We start from the raw sequence: 23,100 nt of genomic DNA on the forward strand, positions 1-23,100 counted from the left end.
GAATGCATATATATCATAGTGACCTACTTTGTCATTAATGAATATTACTCGTCAAGATATTTCACGAATCTAAGGTTACCAGTATAAATACAAAGCGCTAAAGCCTAGTGTTCATTAGATAAAAGCATAACTTACCTAGGCATGTAAAACGCAAGTCACATGAATATTATTTTATAGTAATATCATTGTTATAAGAAAGATGCGTACGACTCATCTGGTTTAATGATTATATAATGAGCTTAAGAAGAAAGCACCTTATGAGGATGGAATTCATCACTAACGTTCGTGAATCGATGTATAACAGTATAAACACAGGTTGCAAACAAACTTGACTGGTCATGAGCTACGCTTAAAAACTTCATCAACGCCATTTAAATGTTGAAAGTACGTCACTGCATGATCTCTGTGCTACGTATGTGTTACTATTAGCGATGCATATGTCTTCAAGGCTTCATTTACGCAGAGGTGAAGAACCTCTACAGAGAGTGCCATTGACATGGAGTGTGCATGTCTGTACATCTTAGACACAGCAGTAAGTATGCATTTAAGTCATAATGAGTGTACGTCTGTAAATCTTAGTCACTACCTTCAGCAAGCATTTAAAGTCATGGCGAGTGCATGTTTGTACATTTCAACCAACTCCTTCAGCAATCACTGAAGTGCACCTGCAGACAACGATTCCTTCTTAACGAGACTGAAGGGAAAAGTCCAAACAAGACCGCCGTGTGAAGATCATACGACTAGAATGTAAGCCTTCCAAGATTGTGTCCACGACATGAGTCCGTGTTGCAGCTGATATCATTACTTGGGATGCATCCGACTGGAGCGGCGGAGCACATATAATATATCCAAAAGGCAGAGACCATCCACGAGGTATGAAGGGAAGGACCGACTTCCTTAGGAGAGGTAGGAATATCATTTTCGGTATCTGTGACTGGCGTGATCCATGTGAATGGAACTTTTGTAATTCCATAACTGCTAATTTATTGGAGTAACACTACTGATTGTCTCTGAGTCAAATGGCGTTGCTGATGGTTTCTTAATGAACTTGAAATATCATATCAGCAGCCTGTACTGTTCCCTATATCTTGAAACCAAGGCAAAAACATCCATGATGTTAAGGAAAGGCGACTGAGTAATTGCTAGCATGGTAACCCAATTCCCTTTTATATAAAACACAGAGGTGGGGAGGGATTATGCCATTCCACTCAACTACCACTGGTAAATGAGCCAAAGCTTGTGACCGTCAACTGCCCAGTGCCCGGCAATAGGTGACTAGTTCAGATCTCAGACCTGACAGATAAACCTGCCTCAAATATGACCCATTACAAGAATTAGTAGCTTGCTTATATAGGTAACATAATAACTATTTTCGAGAAGGTGTAACTTGTTCTAATTTAGAAGCTTTTGCACGTCCTTGTCTGAAAGATGAATTGACTTTCAAGCTCTTTTTTCATGCTTTGAGAATTGTTGGGGATCAATTCCTCACTGGCCCTAATAGCATTTGCTGAAATATCAGTCATCCTTGACTTTTAGGCAATTACTGAACCACAGACATCGCTCTTGGTTCCCGATAATCAACACAGAAGAAGTTATCCATGACCAGTAAGTGATTGAGATCCCTCTATGAAAATAACGGAGGAATTCAGCCTGTGATCAAGATGAAAAAGGGTCTTCGTTCCTCTCCCAATGAATAGGGTGATTTGCAACCAAGTCACACGCATCATCTGACCAAAGGCTCACCATAGAACGCATAACTCGTTAATAACACGTGGGTGTAAGAGACTTATTTAGCCTTAATATGTCCATACTCACCCACACATTGAGATATATTATATCACTGGCAGAAAATAACATGCAATACAGCATAGTTTTAATTAAAACCGGATAGATAATTCTTCCCCATGCAATTTGCAAGAAGTGGAACATTTAAAAATAGCAAGGCCTCAATGTACAAAATTAAAAATCCTTCTCAGTCGCAAGCAATACACAAAAAGTTATGCAATGTTTGGGGAGACAATATCTCACTGAAACATCTAGATACACGTATAATCAGACCAAAAAAAAAATAGGAAGGGTATTCCATATATTTGCTATATTAAGGAATCAAAATGGTATCGTGGTCTAGAAAAGTATACGCCTCCTAAAGGACTACCAGACATGGAATCCCGTAAAGCAAGGCAATGTAATAGTAACACATATTTTATTACTGCTTTTAAAATACGAGTATACTCCAGATCTTGTCATTCAGCATTTCTAGCACAATAAAATCGTCTACAAGGTAACCTTACAATATAAACTCATTGCATTACTCTTTATACAATTGAGGAATTTAAACATACACTTCATTGCATCCATGACATTCTAGAAAGTGAATTAATCTACATATTCCATTCAATCAATGAAAACTAGTTTCGCTCACCTGAAGTAAAGTATGGTGCCCATTTCATGATGGAACCTAAGGAACAGATCCAATTCACCTCTGTCCTCAATCCTAACAGATCCCGATCTATTTATCTCTTCAATAAGACCTAGCGTCACAACCTGAAGGAAAATAAATGTGGATACTTATAGTCTAACTATTAAGATGATAAATCCCATTCACAAGAAAACAATATGTAATGAATGCATTCAAGTCTGATACGCCCTAATTGATATTTTTCACACTTAAAGTTCTCATAGTAAATTTCAGATGATGTATTTAAAACACGGGGCATGTTCAAACCTGCCACTATTATGCGTCAAGAATAATATATAAAACATATAGAAAAATAATTACAAAAATAAAAGACACCCACTAAATTACACGAATTGCATATTTGATGAATATAAGCAATTTCCACTTTAATTTGGACACGATCCCTAGTTAGATATGGCTTTGAGTCAAAATATCTCAGTCTATTCATGTTATATTTCTCTGAGATCTCAGTTTCGAGAATCGCTTTAACTTTATTTCGATGTTGTAGTCAACATCACCTCGTATGCATTACAGCACATTCATAGTTGAAATAACTTTAAATATATTTGTATGCTTACGTCATAATTCCCTAGGGTCCTAATACGCATCACATCTCATTCATAGTTGTGGTCACTGTAACTAGAGCATAATGCTGACTCCAGTATCACTTTAACTTTAGTTTAATGCTCAAGTCAAGATCATGCAATATGCATCACCTCGCATTCATTGTGGCACAGAGACTATCGTATTAGTTATATGTCGATCGATCATATGTAAAACTGTTCCAATGAACCGAATCTAATAGTTTGGTCAATTACATAATCATCCATTGCGTTACCTTGGATGGGTTGTTTAGTCAGTTACATAATCATCAACTGCATTACCTTGGATGTGTTGTTTAGGCAATGGCATAATCAGCCAATGCATTATATTTGATGGGTCGCTTAGTCAATTACACAATCATCCACTGCATTGCATTTGATGAGATATTTAGGCAACATATGGGTAAATTACACAATCACTTACAGCATTGTCTTGGATATGTTGTTTTAGGTACAAGCTTAGTCAATTAAAAATCATTCACTGTATTGACTTAGATCGGTTGTTTTATGTAACAGTTTCGTCAATTTGATAATCATCCATTGCGTTACCTTGGATGGGTTGTTCAGTCAATTACATATTCATCCACTGCACTGCTTGTACGGGTTCTTCAGTCACATACGTAATCATCTACTGCATTGCCTAGCATGAGTTGTCTGTCAATTACATATTCATCCATTGCATTGCCTTGTATGTGTTATTTAGTCAATTACATAATAATTTGTTACCAGTCGAAATACCGATTCTAATATCAAAAACAGATTTTTCAACTGAATGTACTGCTGTGAACCATGTATAATTGTTTATAGCCATTATGTAGTGCTCCATTTCAAAACATGGATAAAACATATTATGTACATAACGCAAAAACATTTCCTGGGTCTCATTAAGACCATTTATTGATATTTTATATGAATATAATTAACTATCATCTTTGTATATATATTAATGGCTAATTCCCATTTGAAAATGCCTTTAAAAAAATTTCTTTCTCCTTCATGTTGGCAACCATATCATACGCAAGGGCCAAGTGTAACTGTCCTCTTTATAGAAAACGTTATTTTTTGGGGGACAGATACCACTTCCTGCTTCAATCATAATAACCTTGACCTTTCAAAAGTTGATCCAAAATGTAATGTGCTTCTTTCTTATCCCGTGTGTAAGTCATATACAAAGTTTCGTCCAGTTTTATTATGCAGAGCTAATACTATCATTATGGAATATTTTCCTTCTTTAGTCACGAGCACCTTGATCTTTGATTTTATTAATACCTAAGGTGATAGGGGTCGTTTTTATCCCGTTCATTAACCATTCAACAATTATGTTGGTGGAGATTTTCATCGTTTAAGTCATTGTATGGAAACTATTGTTCTCATTACAGGCATAGTGAACTGGACCGCTAACAATTTGATCCTGCCATCAGTAACCCAAATGCACTGCATTTACAATGTTTGGTAGCAATTACTATCACTTAGCATAGGAGAAGTTAGTAAATTTTATGGAGATAATTTTGTCTGCTATTCTAAGCAAATGTGATCCTCGAACGCCTGATCCTGCAATAGATATGTTTCTTCCTCATACATGTCATCCATAAAACCTGGTAACTGTAGATCAAGAAATTTGAGTTTGAATGAATATTAGTCCACTAAATTCCGTTTCTTTCCCAAGCGGTAATGGAATTAAACATTGACCTTTTCAGTCCAAACCAATTTGTTCTCTTTTATACATATATAGCACACCTGGTGCAAACTTTGGTCAAGATACATTGTCTTAAACTCAAATTATGCTTTACATACATGTACTCTCTCTTTGCACAGTGATGATAACACTTGACTTTATAATTCCAAAAAGCCGTTTATATTACCAAATCCGAGAAAGTCATATACAAACTTTGAAACCATTTCAACGTTTCTCTGCAGAATCATTGCCCACGGCCCTTCTGACCCTAAAGGTTTCTTCGTTTTCCTCAATCGCAAGATATATACAAAGCTTGGTACAGGCAGATCTCTTAAAACTAACGTTATAGTGCAGGGAGATCATGTAAAACCAAAGCTATATTACGGAAATGAAATAGGGAAAAGGTGGATGAATGGATACAATAGTATATTTATATACTTTACCTTTTGGAAAGTGCATGAATGTGAGATAAACGTTCTTGTTAACTTTACCTTGGCACCAGATTCTTTCAGTGTCATGATTGATTCTTCCAAAGGAAGCCATCTGGCAGGCTGTTCCTCCCCCCAATGAGGCTGTTCTGCTGCCAGTTCAAACAGTCTTCTTTTCAACTCTTCTAGCATTGGATCAATCTTTGTATTATCAATGACAACATCATCCATCAGGTGGCATATGGTTGGCTTATCTTTCAAAATGTAGCGGAGTTTCTTGAAGTACTTATCAATAACTTCTTTTCGACATTTCTGTAAGTAGAATTTATTACACTTGCTGGTTTAGAGTGCAGTTGTTATGAGTTTTATTCAAACGTAGCAATCTAAATCAAAGTGATCAAAAGCGTAAATAATAACTTGCTGGAATACATCCATATATAATATATATTTAAACTTTCTGCAGATCTGACAAACCAGACAAGACCGTCACAGAAGGAAGTCGACATTTTTCCGTAAGTCATACATTTTTTATCTAAGGTGTAATAAAATGTTATAGTGATACATTCAAATTGAAAAGAAAGCATTTAGAGAATTCCGAAGTGTAATAGGAGACTGATGCAACGACAATACACATTATGTTCAACTTAAACGTTTGTTAAGTTGATAGAGCCTAGTTACCTCCAATACAATTTCACAAATGACAGTTCGGAACTTTTAGAACTCAATGACTTCTTGCTATCTCTCAGCTTGATGTAATTCTTCACTTTATTCTTCAGTTTCATGTGGCATCATATCTCGCGCCAGACGACATACTCTGTGTAAAACGTGATTTCTAATAATTGTAACTGTTGCCATTCCAACATGTTGACAAGAAATCCGAAAACTCCATTTAAATGTCGAGCTATTCAAAACGCATACTGTCCATACTGTTTCGATAATGTGTTGTTTCTTAGGCGCCACGTTTAGAAAAGTCTTTATTTACTGAAGTTGTTCTGCAACGTTAATCTGGTTCCACAACCAACTCTGTTGATTCTAATAGGAAACCCAGACCCGAATCAGAAACAAACAAGTATCAATATTCTACCGCAACATCATATTTACATATTTTTTTATCATTTCATATTTCTATATTTTTAAAGACACTTCCATAAGGCGTATAGTCAAATTGTAAGAGCTGGCAGGTCTGTATCTAAATTGAGCTAGTGCATGTCCCAAATCACTTGTCCACACAGACCACATTTTGGTGTCCTACCATTTTCTTTATAATATGCATGCATATGCCACAACTCTGTTAACTATCATAACTCGCCACCACTGTTGACTTGCTTGTAACCTGGCCTTCTGTGTATCAATCATTACTTACCACTGCTAGCTACTTCCTTCAAACCAGGCATTCGGTATCAATCATTCTACTCACCTGAATATTTACATCAACAGATTGTCCCTTCACATATATATTTCCATATAATTATTAGTTTTCTCTCTTTTTCAATTTATTCACAATATTACTATAACCTCAATAATAAACCACCAGTCTACATAGAAAAAAAAAACAATATTTTTTGTATTGTTTCATTGTCCACCATTTCTGTTATGTTTAAAAAGACATAGATACATTTATTTTTGGGTTTCATTTTCGTTAGCTATTTCTCCTATAAAACCACCTAACCGATGGTCATGGCAAAATGTTGCATTTTTAGAAAGCAAATGGATCTGAGAAACCTTTTGGAATTTTGTATGCACAAGTCTATCACGTTGTTTCCTTGAAAACAAGCAAGTTCTATGGCATTTGTTAAAGAGTCTGGCACGTTGAACCGGAAACATGAATACGTTCTGTATAAAACACAAGTTTAACTCCTAAGCAAATGTTGAAATCAGCAATTAGCTGAATATTTTCCATTTTTTAATGCAGTCTAATGAACAGAATGTGGTCGCAAGATACTTGACAGGACACAAGGACTGCTTCTTAACTCTAGTCAGATGATATCATTCTTGGTTGAGGTTAATTAATTAAAGTCTGCAGATACTAATTAGGTGATCAGCTTTTCATTAGTATTTGTTTGTTATCATGAGTGACAACCTGTGCAAAAAGAAACGATGAAACTTGTATTTGAGTCTATTCTAGAGATAACATTGATGAATGAATATGATAAACATATGAATCTAAATATCTATCCATACTGATTATAATGATAAATGGGTTTTAATGCCTACTCATTTTCATCATAATGATACGGGGATTTCCAAGCCTGATTATGAATCCATATTGATCATAATGAGAAATGAAATTAAAAAGCCTGATTACGTGTCCATTAAAATCATAATGATCAGGAGATATTAAAGCATCATTAGGTGTCCTTACTGATCATAATGAAAAAGGGATTTTAAAAGCCTGGTTAAGTGTCTATAATAATCATAATGATAAAGGAATGCTAAAGCCTGATTATATGTCCTCACTGATCTTAATGACACAGGGTTTTTGAAGCCTGATAATAGATCAATATTGACCATAATGCTAATATAAATGTCAAAGCCTGATTTGGTCTCAATATAGATCATAATGACAAAGGGATTTTAAAATCCTGGTTAATTGTCTATAATAATCATAATGATAAATGAATGCTAATGCCTGATTATATGTCCTCACTGATCATAATGACAAAGGGATTGTAAAGCCTGATTAGGAATCCATATTGATCATAATGAAAAAGAGAACTTAAAAGCCTCATTAGGTGTACATATTATTCATAATGACAAAGGGATTTTAAAGCCTGATTACGATTTCATGTTGATCATAATGATCAAGGGATATTAAAAGCCTGATTAGGTGTACATATAGATAATAATGACAAAGGGATTTTAAAGCCTGATTAGGAATCCATAATTGACCATAATAATAATAATAACATACATTTTAAAGCCTGGCTGGTTGTCCATAGAGATCATAATGATAAAATAATGTATAAGCTTGGTTAGGTGTAAATATTGATCATAATTTTAAAGGGACTTTAATGCCTGATTTGGTGTCCAGAAACTCCCCTTTAAGAAAACACATGATGGGAATTAACTCAATGCTGCCTCTTAGGGCATTAAACAAAATACAAATCTAACAGATCATTATTTTTACATTCAATACATTTTCTCAGACTCTCCTATTAATTTCTTCATCAAACAGAGGACATTTTCCAAAACTGAGGCAAATATACATATGCAATGAAACTGAAAAGTGAATATTTTCCAACAATAGATACAGATATACAACAGGCATTGTGGTGTATAACAACTTTGTCAATCTTCAAAGTAAATTTGAGCATTTAAATACTAATGTAACATACATCTGGAAGCTTATCCACATGTGTGCCAACCAGAATCACATGGGGAATGCTTGATTTAGGTGATTGTGAACAGGTATGCACGGAGTTCAGCCAAACCTCAACCAGATCTGAAGAGAACAGAAATAGTTGTATCAAATAATTAAAAAAAATAATAATCTTAATGATGATAATAATAATAATAATAATAATAATAATAATAATAATATTATTATTATTATTATTATTATTATTATTATTATTATTATTATTATTATTATTGTTATACAAATAAAAATGATAATAATAAAGCTTTATTTCCTGGATAAAAGCAACATGCAATTCAAAATCAGTTTTCCTTATAATCCTCCTTTAATACACATGATTTGCATCAAAATGAAACCAGCAATATCATATCAAGTCTTTCAAGCTATAATAAAAATTCTGTCAGAAGTTATTTTGAATACATGACGGTTACGAATATCTGGGATTTTATATTCATAGTTCAATTAAAATTCTGTCCGAAGCTACCTATCTGGGAATTTACCTTTATCGCTACAAGTAATAATTCTAGAAAACCCCACATAAGCATGGTTTGTGCAACATTATGTTTTATACACGTGACTTTAAATATTATATATATAGCTGAAATGTTGTACTTACAATGAACTTTACACCGTTTTATTCCCTCCATGTCAAAGAAACACGTGTCATCTGTTATGTGATCTGTGACTTGTTGATTGATATCTATGACCAGAATATATAGCGCTCGACTCGTCAGAAACGTATGATGAGTAGTGTAGAATATATATTGTCCTGCAAAGTCCCATATAGACAATGATGCATATTTCACTGTATCCATGTCTAGTTTGTCCGCATTTTTATTGATTAACTGGAGGATTTCCATTACAGCATCCTTCCTCTTTCTCTCAATGGACTTTGACTTATTCGGTGGAAGAGCAACAGTGGTTCTTGTTTTATGGTCCGAGCGTTGTGCCCTATGGCTTTGATCCGCCTTGTAAAATGACAATTCTGCTGGCTGGGAGTATGGTAAACTAACTTCTTGGTCTGACTCTGAACGAGCGGACGTAACATTGTTGTTATTAATTTCTGCTTCATAAGTTGTCTCCCTTTGATAAATAATCTCTATGTTACCTTCTCTTTCCTGGATGACATCAGACTTTTGATCTGATCCTGACAGCAGCTTCATAAAACGTTGAAGTCTGGATAATTGATCGGAATCTTAAACAAAACAAAACAAAAACACCTAAATAACCGTATAACATTCAGCTTTATATAGTAATCATCTGGTCACAGCCACAACCTAATCTCCCCCCTCAACGTTCCACTATTAATCCGCTGTATATAGCTATCACCTGGTGTAGGCATTTAGAAGTCAGGATTTTTCTCAATAAATAACAATTTATCATTGCTTTTGGCAGTCACTGTTGCAAATCTATAGTGTCTTATCCGAATGTAAACCAAACTGTTCTTGTGAATCAATGTGCAAATATTTCTTATCTCAATCGTGTACACTCTGCTCCAGTGCTATTATCAATTTAACCTAAATGTGCCAGTTAGAAAATCAAAAGCAAGTAATTCTCTAGCAATAGGTTGAAGCAAGTATTTGCAACCTATAGCATATTTTTACCTTGTTATTCATATGACAGGGTGTGGTTTTGAAGAACACTGTTTTATCTATTTGTATGCATTAGTTGGTGTGTCTTCAATAATCATTCATATGGCCTACTTTTATGTGATCGTTCTCATTCAATCATTGTGGGTTAAAAGTTATTCATCTGGCAGGCTTCTTTGAAGAACTTGTGCATGCCTGAGTTCGATGGTCATATCAACTTATTTCCTGAATGGCAATGAAAGAAGAGAAATAATCGTACCAGAAATATGAGTCACTTTTAACAAAAGTGAACTCTAACTAGAGCTTCCACTGTTAAGCATCATACACTATTATCTATTTAGATCGAACATTATTATTATCATCATTAGTAGTAGTAGTAGTAGTAGTAGTAGTAGTATTTTTATTATTATTATTCTCAGCCAAGTCAAGTGACTGTCCTTTATTCTTGGCAAGCTGTACAGCGGGCATATACATATGTTGTTACTTAAACAGTCACCAGCCGTTTATATGCCCTAATTTATACATGCTAGCTGACAAAAGATATGTCACCTGATGTATAGTCATATGCTAACCGTCAATCATATATCTCTGTGCGAAAAGGCCTCTTAACACAAGTGACCTCTGAATGCAGGTTCCACGATTTAACATTAAATGATCATACACTATGAGCATATTATTATTATTAGTAGTAATGGTAGTAACAGCAGTAGTATAATTACTAGTAGTAGTAGCTGTCAAAGTAGTAGTATTAGTATAATTACTAGTAGTAGTAGTAGTAGTAGTAGTAGTAATGATTAGCAGATACGAAATTGACATCCTGATTGATGAATCTCTGGGCAGGCAACTTATGTCCAAAAAATGAGAGTCAAGCAGTCTTAAATAGGTATAGATGAGTTAGAAGACACTGTATCAGGTAGGTTGGACAGGTCTGCCTGAGCGGGAAGAGCCAGTATCAGGAAGGAGGGACAGGTCCACGTGCATCAGGTAAGTGGAACAAATCTGCCTGAGAAGACCTTGCATCAGGAAGGTGGGACCGGCCTACTTGAATGAGAAAACCCTGCATCAGGTAGATGCGACAGGTCTACTTGAGAGTGAGAAGACCCTGCATCAAGAAGGTCGGACAGGTCTACATGAGAAAGAAGAGCCCGTAAGAGGAAGGTGGGACAGGTCTACATGGGTGAGAATAGCCCGCATCAGGCAGGTGAAACAGGACTAAGTGAGTGAGAAGACCCTGTATCAGGAAGGTGCGACAGGTCTAGGTGAGTGCGTAAAACGTCCATCAGGTAGGCTGGACAGGTCTACTTGAGTGAGAAGACGTTGCATTTTTAAGGTGGGACAGGTCTGCCTGAGGGAAAGGACATTGCATCAGGAAGGAGGGGCATGATGCTGATTGTTAGTAACTTCTCAATGCAGCATCATATCAGGCAAAGCAGCGGGTTATAAAAACATCATGTCTGAATACCTGAAGCATCTTAGCACGAAGGCAAAATAATGGCTTGCTGCTTTTTACAAAACGGTTTGCTAGGGAAAAGTGCATGAAAAGATTGTAGCCCCAGGTAAAGAAAGATTATTGCGATACCAAAGCCTGACAAAGATCCTACTAATGCGACGGGTTATCGGCCCATATCCTTTATTTCAGTCTGTTTTAAGGTACTGGAGCACACGATTCTCCAAGCAATTGGTCCTGACTTGGAGGTATCATAAGTGTTGAGCAGGTAGGCTTCAGCAAGGGCCGTAACACTTGCTATCAAATCCTTGCCCTGACTACATTTGTTGAAAACGGGTTTCAGAGGGACTAAAAAACTGGAGTTGTTTGTTTTTCTGGATCTAACAGCGGCATACAACAGTTTGGCATGCAAGGCTGCTGCTGAAAATTGCCGTGCTGGATAGTTGACACTATTGAACTGTTTCTTCGTATCAGGCGCATCAGAGTACACACCAGGGATAAATGCAGATCGTGGAGACATCAGACTAATGGACATACACAAGGGTCTGTTCTTTCGCCAGGTTTGTTCAATGTCTAGACCAATGATTTTCCTGTAACACGGTCGCGCAAGTTTAGGTATGTAGATGACATTGCTCTTGGGACCCATGGATGCTCATTGGTTGAGCTGGAAGGGGTACTGGACAAGGACCTGGAGGATGTGATGGACTTCTTTAGCGTCTTCCACCTTAACAATGCAAATGCGAACCGTGAGGTTTGCATCCTCCTCAGTGGGCAGCAAATAAAACACGACCCGACACCAATATACCTTGGTGTGACTCTGGACAGAACACTGACATTCTACAACCACCTGAAGAAAACTGCGTCAAAAGATAGCACTCGAAACAACCTACTCCGCAAACTGGCTCAACCTAGGGCGCTAGTGCTCAGACACTAAAGGCATGTGCATTAGCCCACTGTTATTGGACAACCGAGTATTGCACTCCTGTTTGGTCTCGATCGTCTCACACTAAGTTCACTGATGTCCAGCTAAACACAACAATGCGCATAATCTCTGGAACAATACGTCCTACTTGTTTACCATGGATGCCAGTACTAAGCAATATTCATCCTCCACATCTGCGTCGCCAGGAAGCAACCTCAAAAATCTTGGATAAGGTCTATGCCAGTAAGAAACGTCCACTGTACATGGACATCACCTCATATCCAGCAGTCCGCTTGTTTTCCATATGCCCAAACTGGTTAGTCCGTTGTCGGAGGATATGACAGCTATTTCGACATGGAGTGTTGAGTGGTCTTCAACAGATGTTGTAAACCACTCCCTCGTAGCTGAGCCATCTGTCTGCCCTCCCGGCTTTAATCTTCCGCGTCATCTGTGGAACACACTGAAACGTTGTTGGACAGGACAGGATCGTTGTGCAGTCAACCTTGTCCGATGGGGCGAGGCGGCTAATGTTTCCTGCAATTGTGGAGCTCTTCAGACCATGGTACACATTGTGAACAACTATCCACATGGGACTGCAGGTTCTGCACGTTAATGATGATTACATTGTTAAATGGCTGAGCCCGCACTGCACACGATAATATAAGATTATATAGTAACTTCATTCTACTAGGAGGTGCCAATGATCCCATCCCTCATCGCAGCTGACAACTTTCTCGACTCAGAAGGTGGCAATGATCCCACCCATGTTAGGTCAGGCGTTTAGCTGTTTCCGAGAAAGAGTCATGGATGTCTTCAGTACATGCGCTAGTGACTTCCTACATTTAGATAAGCCCTAGAACCCTCCTTGCATTGGAGGGAATCGTTTAATGAAATAGAGGAAGTATGTCAGTCGTCATGTTCAAATCGGCAGAGCGGTAACTGGCCAAGTACCATACCGTATCAGACCAAAGGGAATCTAAAGTCTATATGTATTACGTGCAGTTTTAGGACCGTCAGTAACACATTTAAAAATGTAGGTGTATTAGATAATTCATTCTATAGTCAAAATATGCTGGATATTATAATCTGTGATTTATTTTGTGTTTGGAAATTAATCGAAATTCAATAAAGACATGGAATATTTTTTATTAACATATGTATTTATGAACTATTAATGCGCATGGATCATCAATTAAAGATTGGTGAATAGAAGTTGTTGCTATGTAAGTAAACAGTTTACATATTAGGATATAATATCACGTTCTGTTGACAAATGACTTCAGGCTACACAAAGTCACAAATTGTGATGCCCATTCTAGTTAAGACTGGATATGCATCGTTCCTGTACTGTATGCATTATTTGTATACAATGTGATTATGTTGAATTGGTTGTAATATAGACATTGCATCTCTAAGATATATATATATATATATATATATATATATATATATATATATATATATATATATATATATATATATATATATATATGTATATATATATATATAAGTTGTATATATATATATATATATTACTTTCCGAATCGTATAAGTATATTTCTGCATTTAAATTGCCTTTGAGAGTTAAAAGTAAAATATGTTCAGAACTTTATAATGATTATGTAAATCTATAATTGTGTTATTCCTGGTACATAATTTATCTAAATTATATAATTTTTTATTCATTGCTGTAAATTGTACAGACTATCGTTTTTCTGATTTTACCTACCTGACCAGAGTCTGTTTAGATCGTAATATTAAATACGAGCTATAAATGTATGCTTATGTATGTGTTTAAAAGTACTAATAATAATCTGAATAATAATACATAATGTCTACTTTTGAATAATTTCTTAGTGACTGATAGGGTTTCGACGTTTCTGGAGGAATTCAGTAACTACCCATCAGATGGGCTTAGGTCACATTATAGACAGTCTCGAAGCAAAGTGAGTGGTATGATCCGTCTTATGGGGTATATTAAGAAATATGGTAGTAATAGACGGTGAATATAAGGATAGAACTGAGCAATAAGTTTTATTCCAATTTTCGGAGCAATCATCATTTCCTATGTTTCTGTTGTAAGTTTGCAAGCGTGTTTATTAGCACTTAGATATTATTCGAGAAGAAAAACATTTTTGGAATGTCCAGTGGAAGTAGAAAGTGTCCATTATTTGGACTATAATATTATTCTGCAACTGATGCGAATTATTCAAAAGAGTTCTGGAAAACGACGTCTGGACAATGTCAGGATGTTTGGCGGACCAGAACATTTTCGGTTTAGCAATGTATACGGAACTTTTATTCATTAGCAATTACATATAACTTTGTCAGGATTATTTTGGATATGCTTCATAATAGTGTATATATGATTGTTTCGGCCTTAAAACCGGATGCTATGCGTATACTAAGACTATCAACTGCAAAAACAATTACAAATAAACTCTAAATAGACTTAACATCCAAAGCTTGGGTGCTTGGTTACATAAAGATTGAGAGCAAGTTTGGTTGACATTGAATCGTCATCTTCATTGGCGACTCAGTGTTGAGCGACCATGCGAATAGCGCCCTTGGAGTGTCGTCTGTCTCTGGGATGTTGGCATCGTCTGATGTTGCTGTGCAGGCCTATGAATACAACTATGTATTATAGGATGGAGACAATGGCGTATGGTGGTAACAAGCTTATGTCCGAACATATTGGATGATGGACATATAATGGTGATACGTTTGTTTGAAGACAGACTGCTGGATGGCAAATGGTGGCTCAAAGATGGGGCAGTAAGAAACTGGTAGATTGACAGGTTGTGGAGGCGAGCTTATGTACAGCTATACAGATGGCTTGACATGGTGATAACAAGCTTACGTACAAACAGGTTAATGGATGCATAGATTGTGGTAATAAGCTCATGCAATGAGATGGTTACTAAAAATGTACTAGCAATCTTATTTACAAACAGGATGCTGGATAAAGAGATGGTGGTAACAACTGTATTCAAAAAGAGTTTGGTGGTTGAAAAGATGGTTTTAACAAAGTGGGACACTGACAGATTGGTGGGTTGACAGATCGTGGTGACAAGCTTCTTTACAAAGAGTTGGACTGATATGGTGGTAAGAGTTTTATCAAGCAACAGATTGGTAAATAATAGAGACGGTTGGCAGCAAGCCTGCATGGTCAGGTTCTCGGATGGACCGATTGTACCTGCAAGGTTATATGCTGAAAGTGGAAGATTCTGGTGGCCAATTTAAGCACTCTCAAATTGGTGGATGAACAGATGGCTAGACAGACAATATTTCTACATTCCCATCTATAACAGTTAAAGATGAATATTTGTAGTTCTGGCAATGTTTAAATTTATAAAAGCTTCTGCTTTTTTCCACAGAATATTAGGCCCGTCACACAACGCATGCTGTACACATGTTTGTGCAATAAGATGCTTCATGCCATATACACTGAGAATCAAAACAGCAGGCCTCAAAATATCAATAAAATATTGAAATTCATAGAATTTTCTTCCTGACAATCAAAGCAGCAAGCCTCACGATAACATCAGAATCTCTTCATTCAGTCTTACGGTTCTAAGAAAAATAATACACAAGCAGGATAGATTTGGTTGCTGTAAAGCTGACGCTCATAACATCAGTACTCCGAAATGATTTGGAATGATCGCAAGCATTGTCAAGCTTTGACTTTGGCATACGATCTCGGTACCAATACATGTCAAATGAATCTCAAACATGTTCAATATCTGACCCTCAGTAACATCCAAGCACTAACATATATTATATAATTCTCAAGCAGTTTCAAAATTTGACCCATGCGTATCATCCCAACACCAATATAGGTCAAACAATTTCAAGATTTGATAATGACAAAAACACCAAACACAATATATGTCGCATGAATCTGAAACATTTTCAACATTGGATCCAGGCAAAAGATATCAACACATATACATGTGAAATAAATCTCAAGCATTTTCAATATCTGACACTGTGATAACATCCCAACATTAACATATGTCATAAATTTCAATCATTTTCAAGATTTGACCCTAGTGTAACATCCCGCTACCAATATAGGTCAAGAAGTTTCAGGATCGGACCCCGTCATAACATCGCAAACAATAATATATGCCCAATTAATCTCAAACATATTGAAACTTTTAACATAATCTAAAATTAAAAACCAATACCAATATTTATATCAAATTAATCTTAAGTTTATTCATGATCTGACAAGGAGATGGATCAATAAAAACACCAATCTATGTCAAGCAGTTCCAACAGTTGACCCTGGCTTAAGATCTCATCTCCGATATATCATCCTAATCCGATCTAAGATCTCATCTCCGATATATCATCCTAATTCGATCTAAGATCTCATCTCCGATATATCATCCTAATCCGATCTAAGATCTCATCTCCTATTTATCATTTTAATCTCGAGCACTTTTAATATTTCACCCTGGAGTAAGAACCCAAAACCAACATGTTTCCCAAGCCTTTTTTAAGATCAGAACCTGGTGTACTATCTCAACTCAATACGATATATAAGTCTCAAACATTTTCAAGCTTGGCACCCGAAATAACATTCCAACACCAATATGACAATATAATCTGAACCATTTTCAAGATTTGTTTCTGGTATAACATCCCAACGCCAATATATGTCAGACTACTCGCAACAATTGATCTTCATGTAACTTCTCAGCATCAATATGTCATATAATTCCCTAGCAATTGTAAGATTGTAGATCTGAGAAACATGACAGCACGATATGACATATCAATTAGGCATATTAAGACTTGACCCTGTCATAACATCCCAACGCCAAGATATGTCATAAAAATTTCAAATATGTTCAAGATGTGGTTTAACATCCCACTACCAATATATGTCAAACATTTTCAAGGTTTGACCCTGGCATATGAGCCCAACACCAAGATATTTCGAATGAATAAAGTGAAGATCATCAGCAGCTGTGTATGTTGTTTTTATAGACTACACATAATGTCTATGAATACTGATGGCTTTCATTCAAGCTGTGCATTTGTTCCTAGTGATTAGACATGAAGTTCATGGATAAGCATGGCCTACCTTCAAGCTGAACTATCCATTCCCCAGTTTCCAGAGAGATCTTGCAACAATGTTTATGTACATCTATTCCCTCTGTGCTTTTCCTCTCAGATATATCAACCTGCTGCCCAAGGAGGCGCTTTGTAAGTGTAGTCTTTCCAACCCCATACTGACCAACAACCATGACTCTGATGTTATAAATTTTCTCCTTTCCATCTCGCAGAGCCTTTTTGTACAGCTGAAGGGATTCATTATCCATACGAAGGATTTCCAAAGGAATGATTTGCCCTGAAATTATACAATTTCAATAGCATATGAAACACGACTCTTTTAAATAACATTCAAAAACATTAAAGGCTGTGATATTTTAATTAGAAATTGTCACAAACATGGAGTCTAATCTCCACAAACAATTTAAATTATAATTCAGAGGTTCACATTGCATACAAAAATCAGTTCTGTCATTTTTATGTAATAGAGTAATGTTGTTAGTTTCTAAAGAAAACCTATTTAACATTTTGTAATATTGGTCTGTACCTATTATTTAGTTTAAACTTTCACCAATGTAACAACTTTCGTCCATGTTAGTAGCACCTTTCTCCTGTTCAAGAAAGTTCATATGCCCATGCACCATCCTCCTGCTCAAGAAAATGCATAGGTTCATGCACCACACTCCTGTACAAGAAAGGTCATAGGACCATGCACAATACCCTTTTCACAAACGAAATCTATATCCCTATGTACCATCACCCTTTACAAGGATCCTGACTAAAGAAATACACCACATCTGTCTGGGAGATTAATGTCACCCCCAAACTCAACCGCCCACATTTTAATATTAGTAATAAGTAACCTGTCTCTATCATACAATAATGAGTACAATTTTCAACTGCATACCTGGTAGATGATCCAATAAACAACATATATACTGTAACAGGTTGGGTCTTTGTTATTGCTACAACTATTGAACTCTCAGAAAATACACCATGGTTACACTGATAACGACTGATGAAAAAAGTAGGAGAAGGCCATATGCGATCTCCAAAATGCAGCCTCTATAATGCTTTGCTAAGATGAATGATTGAGATAGATGTAGGCCCGAGACTAAGTATTAGCCTTTACCTCGAGGGCGTGTATTCCCATTGGAGAAAAGTCTTTCTCAGTGAGTGATCGATATTCTTTCTTGATAATGAGATCCAGATATCGATGGTAGATTTCGAAATATCAATCATATGACATAGCTGACAAAGTAGATAAAGGTTATTGCATTTAAGGCATGATGTTGTTTTGGGGTACATTAAAATTGTATGATAGTAATTAGTAATAATATAGTGTTAAAGGCACATAAAAACTAACATTGATAAAAACTATGGTAATCTGAAACCGAAAGGTTTGGCAAAGTCAAGAAACAGGTGTATATTTGCAAGTTAAAAAGTAAAAACATAAAAAGAAATTAAAGTGTTGTGAATTAAATCTTAAATATTCATACATGTCTGTCACAAGGGCAAACGTAGAGAATGTTCCCAAATAATTCAAGTAATATGTAATGTGATGATGTACCAATATGCTTGATGTATCACAATAATATAATCCAGAATGCAAGTTCAATACTTCTCAATTATCCCAAAATCCAAGATGTCTACTTTGCAGTTCAGGCAAATAATTTAATTAATTCTGTCTAAACACAGCTATAAACTCATGTCATATATTCCCTAAGACGTATATTAAAAACAGGAATATAAACTTTGTTTGCAAAGCCTAAATATACTATTTGACTGGAAAAAAGACACAATATCATTTCACACGGAAAAGTCCAGGTTTTGAACTCAAATCGAAATAGAAAATCAAGCCAAGAATTTATACTAAATATGCATAACATAAAAAAGCCAAGAATTTATACTAAATATGCATAACATAAAAAATAATTAACAAGCTACAACTTGTTAATTTGAAAACTGCATATTTAATTAATGAATGCAAAACACAGCTCACATACATCGAAAGTAATACAATTCCAAAGTTTGAGTGGCATTATATGTTTGGGTGATGTGGTTGTTTGACGTAGCTTTAAACAAATTCAGTCATGTCACTGCGATGACTGCAGTGTTTTAGTTTCTTGAGATGACTAGTACTAAGACATCATGTCACAGACATGTATAACGATGTCCCACCCAGTCATATCATCCTGACACAATGCCAACAATTCATAACACTAACCTTTTAATGCTGAGCGCCTAGGGATAAAACTGCTAGCAACATTTTTGTTATGACTCTCCTGCCGCATCCAAAGCGGACGCTGTAACCACTTAGGACTCCAGAATGGTCAAAACGTCGTCAGTAATAAAGTCAATGACAAAATTTTCAACAATAAGAGATGAAACCTCGGTAAATATCCCCATTTAAGAAACCGATGGCATTTCAGGAACTGTTACCTAAATTATAGTATCTGAATTTAATGTATTTTATATAAATAAAGCTAATTATATTGTACACATGTAGTACAGTCCAGTTGTATCACGTGATTTGTTTTATTTTATTGTCGTTAGAGACATAGATGAAGAGAATGTAAACCTCAGTAAGGGAGAGGATAAGAACAAAGAAGACTGGGAAGAAAAGTAGATGGAAGAATGTTCAAATGTTCAGTTAACAGAAGACGATGCTGACAAAGATAGTATATATGATGCTCAAGTCCTCATTAATGAATACAAGTACTATTTATGACAAAGATGACACTAAGATCTGCAGTATGGATAGTAGGACAGTCGAGTATCACTATCTAAATGATACGCCATCGTCTCCATTCATATGCCGCCATCCTACACCTTTCAGTGGTAGCGATGACGATTAATGCAATAGTATAAATGGTTGTTGGTGTTTTTTTTGAGAAGGCTGAACTGAGTGAAATGAAAAGGTTTTGTTTGCAACTGACTAGCAGATTGCAAGAACACTTTAAGCCTATTGATGAGAATAAAAACGTATACAATATGACTTCCACAATGTCGAGTACTGAGCTTGAGAAAGTTCATAATAATGAATTTAATACCAGCCTATGAAACATCAAGCCTACATGCACATACTAAAATATGAGAGTATAATGTTGATAAAGAATACATTGAATTATTTACTATTACTACAACGAGAAATATGAAGTTCCAATATGTTGCAGCAATTGTAGTACAGTTACTTTTCAAAAATTTAGAGTTTACATATAGTAATTTAAATGTTGTTAAATTAATGCATTTGTTTATGCGATAAATTAGAAATTCTCCATTGGTGGAGTACTATAGCAGCAAGACAGAACGTTTCGGGAGGCGTCCGAGTATACTGTCATAAGACTGATGTTTGTAAGGTTGTTGGTTTGCATGTAAAGAGTTTGTCTATGTTATTTATTTATTCCTGCATTCGGACGAAATTGAAGTATATTTCATGCAGAAATACTGCACCATAAGTTGAGTTGTCATTTAATTTCAGTTTGCAGTCTACAATAACTAATGCGAGATTTTAGATATTCTTATATGTGTGATCATATTTACAATCTGTACTATTATAATCAAAGTTTTCCTAAAAGAGGGTACCATTTGTCGTTGAGTATAATACATATATATATATATATATATATATATATATATATATATATATATAGAGAGAGAGAGAGAGAGAGAGAGAGAGAGAGAGAGAGAGATAGATAGATAGATAGATAGATACTATAAATAAGACAGAATGCCGAAAAGGAACAAGTCATGTACTTTTAATCACTCACACTTTGCATGATGCGATTGATGAAATTATTGAAAAAGCTCATATCGCCATTTTGTTGTTTAGCGGTTCTTCTGTATGTATTCCTGACAACATCTTTTTTTTGATAACATCAATGTATACTAAAGGATCAGAAGTACTGACACTTTGTATGAACCATTCATTTGATTGGGAGAGAGGAAGGAAGGGGAGAGAGAGGGATAATACAAATAAAATAAGCTTAATCATGGAAGAAGAGGCAAATATTCTTTATAAATGTAGTTCCAAAAGCGAAATCACACCTGGGCCAATGAACTTGGTATCACCACTGTTGTGAATTGACTTTTCTCCAACTAAGAGAGTTCAGTACCTCATCAAAAAATATGTAGACAAATTGCAGTAATTATTTTGAAATACAAACTATATGTGCTATGTAGCATAGCTAACTATTTACAAACAATGATATTCCCATTATATTTTTTATACTTGTGCCGTATGCAACAAATTGTATTTCTGTACATCAGTGTGTCACATACATGTACCTAATATATTCAAACCGGTACAAGTTTCAATTTGTTACACAAAATTATGGTGTAGAACCTATCTAAATTTACGGAGTCCTATACACTGAACAATATCATGTCGTTACCCTTATCTTTCCTGTCATCTTCAGAGTTCTCATGGATCGGTATATATGGAGTCCTTTCTATTTTTACACTTGACGGCTCATTATCTACCTATATGACAAACAGAAGAAGTTATTGGTAAGATATGGCAAAATTGAAAGTGAAAACAACAATGCTCGGTGATATGATTTGGCTGTGAGCATCTACGATTTCAGTTTTGCTTCTCTAACTGAATCAAACAACAAGCGCTTATGGGGAATAAGATGTAGCATTACTGTACGATAATTGACTAAATTTTGATGTGGCATTAAAGACTTGATTAAATGTAACTGACTTTTTTGCAGATGAAATTCGATATTATTCTGAAACTGTAAGTAATCATTACCATACATGACTCTGTGGATAGTTCAAATGCATATGGTACCTATAAAAAATGTTTAGGTCTGTTTGAAAGAATGTTTTTTTAAGTAAATGTATGGTTTATTTTCATATAGTAAATATTAAGAGTAGACATTTAGTTTGTTATGATATAGCATCCATGGAGACAAAGTTTGGAAATATACAGATATATTTAGAAGTTGCAAGTCAATATGTATTTTTTGTTCACTGCAAATATACATTCATTCATCAGATGGTCAGTTGCTATAGATTCAATAGATTACTGGCCTAACACTGTGCAAACACACGGTACATATATTGAAGTTACCTGTAAAATCAAGTGTGATAAATCCTTGGTAAAACATACAATATGAAAAGCTGCTACAGACATTTTTTTACATTTTTCCAGCAAGTGTTTGGGGTGAAGAAAAGACGTTTCCACCTGTTTCTACTAACCAACATATTATAAATTTGTACAAAACAAGTACACTATTGGTGTTCTTTGTTATATGAAACATTAATGGGAGTGTCACTGTAACATGACAATGGTAGAACATGATTCTTTAAACCATTTTATCCAAAGTGTAATTACAATCAGTTTCTTATTGTTTTATCTAGTTGCCAGGGAAACTAACATAGCCTCCAAATACCAAATATTTCTGCAAAGTCTTATTGAAAGCGAAATAAAATATAAACAAAAGTGATGGACTTGTGATCATCAATGAAGAGTACAAAACAGACGCAGGATAAAAACACATTCTCAAAGAAGTTTTGGCCAGGTAATCTAAAACATGTAACGTTCTCTACA

The 23,100-nt window shown here is 35.5% G+C and overlaps 1 protein-coding gene across 2 annotated transcripts in view; it reads right to left on the reverse strand.

Annotated features, from left to right (window-relative positions):
• The window catches only part of LOC149789554 (uncharacterized), a 99,991-nt gene that overhangs the window by 25,404 nt on the left and 51,487 nt on the right, over positions 1–23,100 (reverse strand). For both annotated transcript variants that reach the window (XM_089971576.1, XM_089971577.1), the window contains 6 exons: positions 21,938–22,025; positions 17,575–17,841; positions 9,138–9,716; positions 8,499–8,605; positions 5,227–5,475; positions 2,423–2,544 (listed from right to left, as the gene is read on the reverse strand). In XM_089971576.1, coding sequence (XP_089827702.1) covers positions 2,423–2,544; positions 5,227–5,475; positions 8,499–8,605; positions 9,138–9,716; positions 17,575–17,841; positions 21,938–22,025 — 1,412 coding nt within the window. The remainder of the gene's footprint in view (positions 1–2,422; positions 2,545–5,226; positions 5,476–8,498; positions 8,606–9,137; positions 9,717–17,574; positions 17,842–21,937; positions 22,026–23,100) is intronic.

The sequence above is a fragment of the Sinohyriopsis cumingii genome, chromosome 10, assembly GCF_028554795.1.
Source record: "Sinohyriopsis cumingii isolate HCF-2022 chromosome 10, ASM2855479v2, whole genome shotgun sequence".
Lineage (NCBI taxonomy): Eukaryota > Metazoa > Mollusca > Bivalvia > Unionida > Unionidae > Sinohyriopsis > Sinohyriopsis cumingii.